Genomic DNA, 10,731 nt, shown 5'->3' on the forward strand with positions numbered 1-10,731 from the left:
TTCCAGGTGGGAACTATTCTTGCAGAATGCAAGAATTACAGGATGGTTCTTAGTTTTGGAAATAAACCACCTGGAACAGGAAGCATTTTTATGTGTGCTAGACATTTTGAGATACAACCACATCTGGAATGCTACTTCCTGTTCCTTATTTCTAAAAGAAACCTCCCAGATTGGCACATTCAGGAGAAAAATATGCATTGTTGCAAAACATATTAGAAAATTTTTTACATCATTTATGAAAGCTCCTTCTCATATCTTATCACTATTTCATGCAAATAGACCTGTTTACTTTATTTTTGCTTTTCAAGTTGCTTCCCTCCAGGGACGTGCAGTCACTGGAGGCAGGGGAGGTAGGGCCTCACCAGTCTCAGGAAGAAAAGGAAAGAATTTTTTAAAATAATTAAAAAGGCCAAGGTAGTTGCTGCCAGACTCCAAGTCACAGTGACTTTGAGTCTGCTTAGTGTTAACTATGGGCCTCCTTTGCATAAGGAATTTTTCACCTTTTAAGAGTTAAGCAAGGGTTAAAAAGCGAAAAATTTCTTATGCAAATGAGGCACGTGATTCTCTCGCCTCCTCCTGCAGAGGGCTTAGAGGCTTTTTTAAAACATTTAAGCAGAGTCATCCACGTGGTGACTCTAGCAGCAACTATCCTAGCCTGCCTGGCCCTGGCTAGACCAAATCTTGCATTTTTGATGCAGCTGGAAGGTATGTGGGTCAGAGGGAGGGGGCAGGGGGGAGGAATTCAAAGTTATTGTAATTTGTAAGTAATGTTTTATTGTGAGTAATTTGTGTGTGTGTGTGTGTGTGTGTTTCTTTCTTCACTTCACTCAAACAAACTCTCTCTCAATTTGAGAGAGAGTTTGTTTGAGAAGAGAGGGAAGGGGCAGAGGCATGGAGGGCAGCCTTGTTTGAGAAGAGAGGCGCAGCCCTCTCCCCCCCACCGGGAGCCCCATCCTGCTCCCTTCTCCCCTTTCTTCGCCGGCTGCCACCTCGCCCCCCCCCACCTCCTCCGTCCCCGCTGCTGTGTCCGCCAGGCGTCTCGTGTTTATGGCGGGCATAAACGTGAGATGCCTGGCAGACACAGAGACGGGGACGGAGGAGGCGGGGGCAAGGTGGCAGAGCACGGCAGTGGTGAGAAGCAGCACCCCCGCTGCTGTGTCTGATAGGAGTCCCACATTTATGCCCGCAATAAACGCGAGACGCCTGGCGGACACATGGGGGGACGGAGGAGGTGGGGGGCGAGGTGGCAGAGTGCGGCAGCGGCGAGAAGCAGTACCCCCGCCGCTGTGTCTGACAGGCATCTCGCGTTTATGGCGGGCATAAACACAAGACGCCTGGCGGACACAGAGGTGGGGACGGAGGAGGCGGGGGCAAGGCGGCAGAGCGCGGCAGCGGCGAGAAGCAGCACCCCCGCTGCTGTGTCCGCCAGGCATCTCACATTTATGGCAGGCATAAACATGAGACGCCTGGCGGACACAAAGGCGGGGGCTAGGCAGCAGGGCGAGGCGGCAGAGCACGGCAGCAGCGGGAAGCAGCACCTCCGCCGCTGTGTCTGACAGGCATCTCGCATTTATGCCCGCCATAAATGCGAGACACCTGGCGGACACAGAGGGGGGACGGAGGAGGAGGGGTCGAGGCGGCAGAGCACGGCAGTGGCGAGAAGCAGCACCCCCGCCGCTGTGTCCGCTAGGTGTCTCATGTTTATGGTGGGCATAAACGTGAGACGCCTGGTGGACACAGACGTGGGGACGTCCCCGCCACTGCCACGCTCCCCCGCCTCGACCCCCCCACCTCCTCAAATCCCCGTCCGCTGTGGGTGTTCCCTCCCCCCAAGCCGTTTCATGAACTGCCGCTAACGAAGAATCGGGCCCCCACCAGCCATGGCATGATTCAGCCTCTGCTTTTCTTTTTGAGGTGCCTTTCTCCGCCTCCCAAACACCCCCCCAAAAAAACCTCCCACTTCCAACCGGTTTCCCCCTTTTTACTTATTTTTTTAAAAATAAAGGATGGCATTGCCAAGCGGAGAGCGACATGCCAGGGGGAAATGCCAGACCGACCGAAGCTTTAATGGGCTATGGAGGCAAAGGGGAATTAATTGGGTTGGCTCTTGGTTGGCACCGAGGGTGCCCCGAGCGGGTTTCATGGGGAGAGGGCGTAGGGCGGGGGCTTTCCTGCAACTGGCTGAGCCCTGAATGGAGGCGGCTGTTTTCCGGCTTCTTTATGGCTTTGTCAGCAGTGGGATCGCTTCATGCGGGCGCAATTCATATGCAAATGGAGACGCGGGGAAGCAGGGAGGTTGGCAGGAGTTGAAGAAAAGAGGAGGGGGCGGGGGGCAAGGTGGGGGAGCGCAGTAGCGGCGGGGACGTTCTTGCCGCTGCCGGGCTCTTGCCTCACCAAACGTAATCCTCACCACACGTCACTGCTTCCCTCCTTAAACTTTCTTGTGCTTCTACATTAACATCTAGAGCTGGAGGGTTCATATTTGGTTTTGGGGGTTAGTTCTTCATGGTTGAGGCCACTTTGATTTCTTTACTTACATAGTTGCTTTTTTCATCATGTAAGGTAACAAATCTGGATTTGAATCAATTTTAAAAAATTAAAGTGTTAAAAAAGCTTTTATAAATCTCCCCCCCTAAATAAATAGTGTGCTATAAACTATGCTATATTTTCATATAATGGTAATACATAAGAAGTCATTCGAATAGCTTTATGCTTCTGGTTGTAAACTATCATCTTTTAAATGGATTGCTTTGTGTAGGAAATTCAGATGAAGAGGACAGCAATTGAAGCTTTTAATGAAACAATTAAAATATTTGAAGAGCAGTGCCACACCCAAGAACGGTATAGCAAAGAATACATTGAACGATTTCGAAGAGAAGGGAATGAGAAAGAAATTGAACGGTAAGTCTACCAAATACTATACCTAGTAATAATATTTAGTTCTGTATGGTAATTACATTGTCAGCCCCATATTGTTTAATTGTTTTCACTCAGCTCCGAAGTAGCTGCATTAAATATTAAAGAGCACCTAAATAACTAATCTGGAGTCATTACATAGGTATGCAGTTTCCAGCTATGAATTACAGGAATGTTCTTTTGAGTTCAGAAAGTTTAATGGTTTAACATAGTCTTTTAAAAATATTTTGAATTATCATTTTCTGAATTAAGGGACAAACAATTCAGGTATATATTAATTGTAATTTTAAAAACTTAATTATACTGTTTGAAGTCAACAGAATCTTTATAGGACAAAGATACAACCAAGCAGGAAAATTTAATAATACAATTGTGTTGAATGATGTTTTTACATATTCTAGAGGTATAACTATAGCAGCAGAGGAATACTCAATTATATAACTGAATTTCCTTTTAGTTCAGATACCATATGCCAAAATCATTTTTACACAGCATGTCATCTGTCTTTCTCATAATATCATTTAAATATTATCTGAAAGAAGGAAATGATCAGACTGAGAAGAAATGAGCCCCTTCTTGGTAACAGGAATGTTTGAAAGCTGGGGGCAAGTGTCAGCTGCTGACACTTGTTTCTTGTAAAAGTCTCTGTGTTCACTGATCATTAGCTTGGTCATGGATCCTCCCACTCTTCTTCAAAGACATTCTCTATGATCTCTATATCAGGCTTAGCATCATATTCTCGGCCCACTTTCATATTGGTGCTAGGACTTTCCTGGATCGAGATATTTCATCTTGTCAAAGACCCAGCATTGGAGGCTGGCAAAACGGCAAGAAGAGATCTCAGTGTTTCCCTCTGAGATCAGAATTCTGTCTTCAGTCTCATCACTTCTATCACCTGAGACACATCAAAGCAGTTTGTAGGGATCTAGGTATATTCTAGATACTATAAGGATTTTGCTTGATATAATGGAAGATAATTTAGCTGATTGACGTTGACACAAGTATATACTGTTAATAAAACTTTAAGGCTTTTTTTTTTTTTTTAAAGGAGGAATTGGAAAGGGGATGTTTTCAAGTCAGACAAGAACTATTGTGGAGTGCATGCTATTGATTTGGGTGCTATATGATAATGGATAAAATATGTGCATACTTTAAAATCCAAATTTAATATTTTAGTTTGAGAAATATATCTGTAACTTAAAAACACTAATTTTTATAGGATTATGATAAATTATGAAAAATTGAAATTACGCCTGGGTGAGATTCATGATAGTAAGATGCGACTGGAACAAGATTTGAAGAAACAAGCACTGGAAAACCGAGAAACAGACAAGAAAATGAACAGTATCAAACCTGATCTTATCCAGCTACGCAAAACCAGAGATCAGTACCTTGTGTAAGTAAGCACAAGCTAAACACCTAACGGTTATTCTCTACCTACTACAACACCAAGTCTCTACTTTAAATCCAAGAGAATGGTAACAAAACTAACAACATATTACAAAAGAATTTTAAAAATGTTTAAATTGTTGTTAATTAATATAAAAGGTTCCTGATTCAGAGTGGGATTCTAATTAGAAGCAAAAAGACCATGGCCAATGAGGTCAATTTCCCCACTAATGTTTTTCTCTACTAATAACATAGTATAAGATAAGTGAGTTTCTTGACACAAAAGAATTATAAATTTAGTTAGCCTTTTCAGCACTTGTTCAATACTATTCTTGTTCCATATTCTCAGACAATTTGAAATGAAAGGCAATGCAATGTTCATAGACTAATTAGTTCAATTATGCCATTCTGCAATATGGTGACTTCATGCATTAGTGTTATGATGATTGGGGGCATCATTGAATAAAACAGCCATTCTCTCTCATTACTGAGGGAAGAAGAAGGAAGGGCATGTTCTTACATACCACAAATATTTTCTATGCCACAATCAGCTGTTTTTGTCAGGAAAGAAAATGCCACATAATGTACAAACACACAAAAGAGGCACAACTGTCTTCTTCTCTCTTAAAACGTTGTTGGGCATAGTTCTGTGATAAAACCATTTATATTGATAAAATAATAGGTCTAGTATCCATGGGATCTTGGAGAGGCATTTGATGGAATGATCCAAATCATTATAGAAAGTTAATAACTAGTATTGTCTCTCTTTGGCAGCTGGCTTAATCATAAAGGAGTAAGGCAGAAACGAATTAATGACTGGCTGGGAATCAAAAATGAAATTGTTGATGAGTAAGTGCAATTGTTTAATGTTATATTGCTATTAAATTGTATTTAAAATCCTAGTAGAGGTATGTGCCACATAAGTATGTATATTTTCTTAGTCAAAGACCACCATGTCTAAAATCCATAAGAACACTGATATTTTCTGTTTTATATACTATCATAAAAAATTAAAATGTATTATTATAATGAATTTTTACCATATGTAAAATATAATACAAAAAATGTAACTAATGCTTTAGTACCTTCAGCTTTCATTATTTTAATTATACAGATGCACATTTAGATATGAGATGACTGATACCTACTCCACAGTTTGTGCTATGTTTCTAACAAAAGTTGATGGCAGTAGTGTTGAGTACTCTTTTTAAGGCAAGGCTTTGCTGATGTTTATATACATTGTTTTATTCAAGAATAAGTGATCCTATTATAAAAAGTAAACCCGCATTAAGGAAAAAGGATTTGTTGTTTTCCTAGTACATATTTTATGAATGAGGAAGATGAAAATCTGCCACATTGTGATGAAAAGACTTGGTTTGTGGGAGACATCAATCGCATCCAGGCAGAAGATTTGCTTTGCGGGAAACCTGATGGAGCATTTTTAATTCGAGAAAGTAGCAAGAAAGGCTGCTATGCTTGTTCTGTGGTGTAAGTATTGGCTTTATGAATTAACCTGAAAGCTCTCAGTACATTTGCAAAGCGTAGAGAAGCTTGCTTTGGAGTGTGAGTGGTTCAGTCCATCCGCTTTTTGCTTTAAGGATGTTTTCTTTTTTAGTTCTTAAAAACTTTTTAAAGATAATACCAGCATGTTTTAACTTGACATTTTATAATGGATTTCCCCAGCCACCATTCCCCTAATGTTTCTCTTTTTGGTGAACTTATTGTTTTATAGAATTAGAAAATCACCAGAGCAAGCAGTGAAATACAAATCTTTTAAAGAAATAAGTGATATAATTAATTGGCATTTGAGGCTGTTTTTAAAAACTGAGTTTTTCTTCATTCTCACTCAAATTCTTTTGACAAAATATTTCATAGTTCCCCTATTGGTCTAAATTCTCTTACTTAAAAGCAAAACTATTTTGGTAAAAATGATATACATGTAATCTCTTAGATACAGCTCCACATTTGTTAAAAGTATAGATGTCTTAATGGTCTGAAAATCTTCTTTAAAAATAGCTTGGATTACAGAGCTAAAAAAATATTCTAAAACTATATGGTCCATTAATTTCTGAATCTTTTTCTTCTAGCTGACTTATCACATTAAATGTTGTTTCTTTTCCTTAACAGAACTGAAGGCGAAGTTAAACACTGTGTGATCTACAGCACTCCAAGAGGTTATGGGTTTGCAGAGCCATATAACCTATATAGCACCCTTAAAGAATTAGTCCTCCATTACCAGCATACCTCTCTCGTCCAACACAACGACTCTCTAAATGTCCGTCTTGCTTATCCTGTCTACGCACAGATGCCCTCCCTTTGTAGATAAATTTTAGGAAGATGAAGTATAGGTGAAGTGTTGGTTATCTCGAATTTCTTTTCTACAATTTTTATTAGAATCCAGAGGGCATTCTTTCTCCTTAGACTGCTTGTTTTGCACAAGAAGTTATATGATGAATGTGAATCGGAAACTTAGCAGCAACAGCTTCGGGATAGGTACCATAGTGCTACCTGAAGATCAACTGTGTTCATAAGGAGACTGCCTCTTGATTTCCCAAAAAAGAACAAGAAAACTCTATCAAACTCTGTCTTTAAAAATCCATTGAAACAAAATTGTAGGAACATTTTTGCCTGGCACCATCAATGGAATTTCTACATGGATTTTTATTTTCTGAGGTATTGGTAACGTCTTTCAGTCTTAAACTCCAAGAAAATAGAAAGGTTCACCTAAAGAAGCTTTTCCGTGTTAATTTTAGCAACTTTGCTGCAAGTTAGAATAACTTACAAATGAGGGCTCATCTTGATGTAGCATGGTATTTGGTGAGAGGAGACCAAAGGAATTTTGGGGGAAGTTTCAGGTTCATTCTTAAAAGAATATCCTCAAAGAAATGTTGCTTTATATATTACCAACCATAACAAAGTTTCAGTTTCAACAGCATTACCAATCTTCAAGTTTAAAAAAGCAAACTTTATCCAACAAAACTTCCCTCATTGCTGGACTGAGCACTTATGGGCATAATTGCATTTGCAATCGCACACTTGCCAAAACTTGAAGAGAAAATTGTGAAAGCTAAAACTTTCTCATGTCATTTTTATAACTGACCTGATGTAATTGCACCACTTTTTCCCCATTAATTTTTAACATTTTTCTTTTCCTATACCTGTTTCAGATGTTATTTTTAAAAGATACTAAGCTTTGGAATGTATACCAGAATGAAGCAGGCTCTTGGCATGTTTTTTAAAAGGCTTAATAATTTTTGCTGTTTTGAAAACATTGTTTGATTTTGTTTTTATAAAAAAAAATCTTGAAAAGTGCAATGGATTGCTTCTCAGTGGCTTGCTAAACCAAAAAAAAAAATCCCTATGAGTGCAGTCTATATATTGTTGAAACTGGCTACAATAATTTTACTTGTAATATGTTTGATTTGCACCCTAAATCATTAATTCCATTGCACAGATTGTATACGTATCCTTATGATTCATTGTTGTTTTAACATCAAGCAAATATTTGGGTAACTGAATTTTGTGAGACAGCTCAAGCTATAAAAAGTGGTAGAATTTATCAGAACATAAACAGCTGTGCTTGGTTTTCTGCTGTCATCAGATCCATCTAGACTCTGTGTAACATCAGATAATAATAGCAAATAATGAGAACTGGATCCACTAGACTGAGAATTTGTGTTCCTAAAAATGCTGTCATTTTGTCACTCCGCATATGATTTTCTTGAATTTTCTCTGTATACTTGAACTAGAACAATTGCTTACACAAAGGAAGGGGGAAACAAGCAAATTCAGCATGAAGTGCATGCCAGGGGATTGGGACATGGACCTCTTCTGCTTTACCTTGCTTTCATGATATCTTGAGCCCCTGGACTGTTACAAATGTTTACATATAGCAAAATGCACTACAGAAAGCATATGTATTATGCAGAAAATGAAATTGCTGAACAGGAATTGAAAAATCTTGAGTTCTAATTATCAGCTGGAGGGGCCAAAGTAGACTGCTTAATATGTCCCAACAGCACTTCTGATTTGCACTAATCTACTGCCATTTAAGCCAAGAGCTGCAGTAGTGTCTTCAGAAAAAAAACAACTGGATTGACTGTAGCTCTTTGTGAAAAGAACCGTAGCTGTGTAATCCCTAGGATTGACCCTTTCCCATCCTCTTAAATAAAGCCTGGACACCACACTTTCCTTTTACTCTGCAGAAAGCCTCTACTGCTAAATGTGTCTTTGGATTTGTTAGTTTTCAGAAATAGCAGAGATTCTCTGGATGCCAGGCAGGTTGTACCATCTGAACTGGCACTTGCACATTTTTCAAGTATTGGTTAGGCTACAAAAGTCATATCTCAACATCAGTGGAACTTTTCTGGGCCTTCACTAATCAGTCTTGCTATTTCAAATATAAACATAAAATGGATTGCCAGTATAAAATCTACCAATTCCCATTATTATGAATAAATTTCACCTTGTTTACCCATTGGAACTCACTGGAATTTGTTGATTTCAGTAATTCTGAAATGTACACTTCCTTTAAACATTACCTATTTCATGTACACCTCATGCGCCACCTTGATCCAGTTTATGAATATGGCTCTATTCCACTCTTTAAAATCTAATTGAAATATATAGAGAATATGTTTTACCATCTGCATTCAGCTTCAGCACACGTTCTTGATTTAATGTCCTTGACTGCGATAATTTTTTTACATTAGTGAGACGTAGCTGTGCTCAAGTGGCAGCGTTCTTAATTCTCCTGGCTGATTGTTAGGATTAGCTGCCCTACAAGCATCACTGGCTAAAGCAAAGCTGAAATGAACAGAAAACAACAAAATTCTAAAAGTCAAATCAATGAATGAATGTCTACATGCAAAAAGCTTCTGAAAACAAAAATATTTGAATTGTTAAAAAGTATGATTTTAGAAAATGCTGATCTTGATGATCCATTCTTTGTTTTTGCAGTGTTAAATGGTAAATGGGGTGGGCAAAATAGTGTTGTTTAATATTCAGAGTTATGATTGAGAATTTTACAGTATTTTGTTTTCTCACAAGTTCATCTTTTATGCAATTGCTAAATTTGCTGTGATGCTCAGTGGGTCAGGTTAAAAACAATTGAAATGCCACTACTTCTGGTAATTAATTTCTTTGCTGGTGGTATTTAATAAGAACTAATGCATACGCTTAATGGGAGGTTTCAAGAAGCAGTAATATCTAGGGTATAACGTCTCTTTTGCACTCTTAGCAAAGCAGAACCCTGAACCATTTATTTAATCATATGAATAGTGTATGAACTAGAGACCCATTTAAAAAATATACAAGGGCTCATATGAGCAAACTGGAGCTATTTGTTTCTCCATTCCCTCTTATACTGCCTCAGAAAATACTTTGATATATTTTTGTTTTTCAAAAAGGTCATATAAACTATCACTGTTACAACTTCTTGCACATCCATAGGATTCATTAGGATCATGGTCTAAGCATGACATTCTTATGCTGGAATACAATACTTCAATTTTCAGCTACATCTACAAAATCCATTTACACTGAACTCATTTATATGCAATTTCTCAAGTCATATTGTATTTCTTTTATATAATGTAGCACTTGGATTAAAATAAAAGAAACCACATTAATTCTACAAAACACCAACCTGCATAATCTCAGGAATAGAGACAGGTCATTCAATCTGTCTTGGAACAGGTAGATAGTGGTTTGTTTAAATAAATAGGGACATGTTTAGTGCTATGTTGCGGATTTGGGGGATAAACATTAGCACTCACTATGGAAAGTCTTGACAAGATGTACAGTGTTTGTTCATGTAGCAATTTTGCTTTTTTGCTTTTTTTCAAATTTGGAAAAGCCCTTTTTGGTACTTGATTTTTTTTCCTGATGAAATGTATGGCTCTTGGGTTTTTTGTTTGTTTTTGTTTTAAATTTTGTGTACCTTAAATTTACAGCTAATGGGGAATAAAAAACTAAAGTGGTAGTGTGTTTTGTGGCAAACTTTTTTTAGATTAAAGGTTGTGTGTGATTATAGCCAAGCATTTGAATACATGGTCAACCATTAGTTTCATATTTTTATTTGTGCATATTAATTCTTAAATCAGTAATTTATGGTTTGGTAAATTTGAATATGTTTCTGAGATAAATTTACATAGTCTTCTTTTGCCCTTAAAGAAAATTGCAGTTGGAAGCATAATTCTTCTTTTCATTTCTTGAAACTCCCTATTTGCTTAAGAGTATAGGCAAAATTAACTGTAGATTTGATTGTCAGTAACTTTAACAGTAAAAGTTATTCTTGTTCAAAAAACAAAGCTGAATATCTTACTCCAAGGATAGGATTGTTTTCAAACACTACAGTGGAAATATGTTGGGGCAATCAACATTAAAAATAAAGAATAATGGTTCTTTCTGGATTGATTAGGCAGA

The 10,731-nt window shown here is 38.1% G+C and overlaps 1 protein-coding gene across 1 annotated transcript in view; it reads left to right on the forward strand.

Moving 5' to 3' along the window:
• The window catches only part of PIK3R3 (phosphoinositide-3-kinase regulatory subunit 3), a 59,453-nt gene extending 49,165 nt beyond the window's left edge, over positions 1–10,288 (forward strand). The window contains exons 6-10 of the mRNA XM_014059129.2: positions 2,759–2,901; positions 4,136–4,312; positions 5,080–5,154; positions 5,623–5,793; positions 6,433–10,288. Coding sequence (XP_013914604.2) covers positions 2,759–2,901; positions 4,136–4,312; positions 5,080–5,154; positions 5,623–5,793; positions 6,433–6,631 — 765 coding nt within the window. The 3' untranslated portion in view covers positions 6,632–10,288. The remainder of the gene's footprint in view (positions 1–2,758; positions 2,902–4,135; positions 4,313–5,079; positions 5,155–5,622; positions 5,794–6,432) is intronic.
• The last annotated feature ends 443 nt before the right edge of the window (positions 10,289–10,731 follow it).

The sequence above is a fragment of the Thamnophis sirtalis genome, unplaced genomic scaffold (genome assembly GCF_051295495.1).
Source record: "Thamnophis sirtalis isolate CommonGarterSnake01/CBP01778 unplaced genomic scaffold, rThaSir2_p1.2 scaffold_7, whole genome shotgun sequence".
NCBI lineage: Eukaryota > Metazoa > Chordata > Lepidosauria > Squamata > Natricidae > Thamnophis > Thamnophis sirtalis.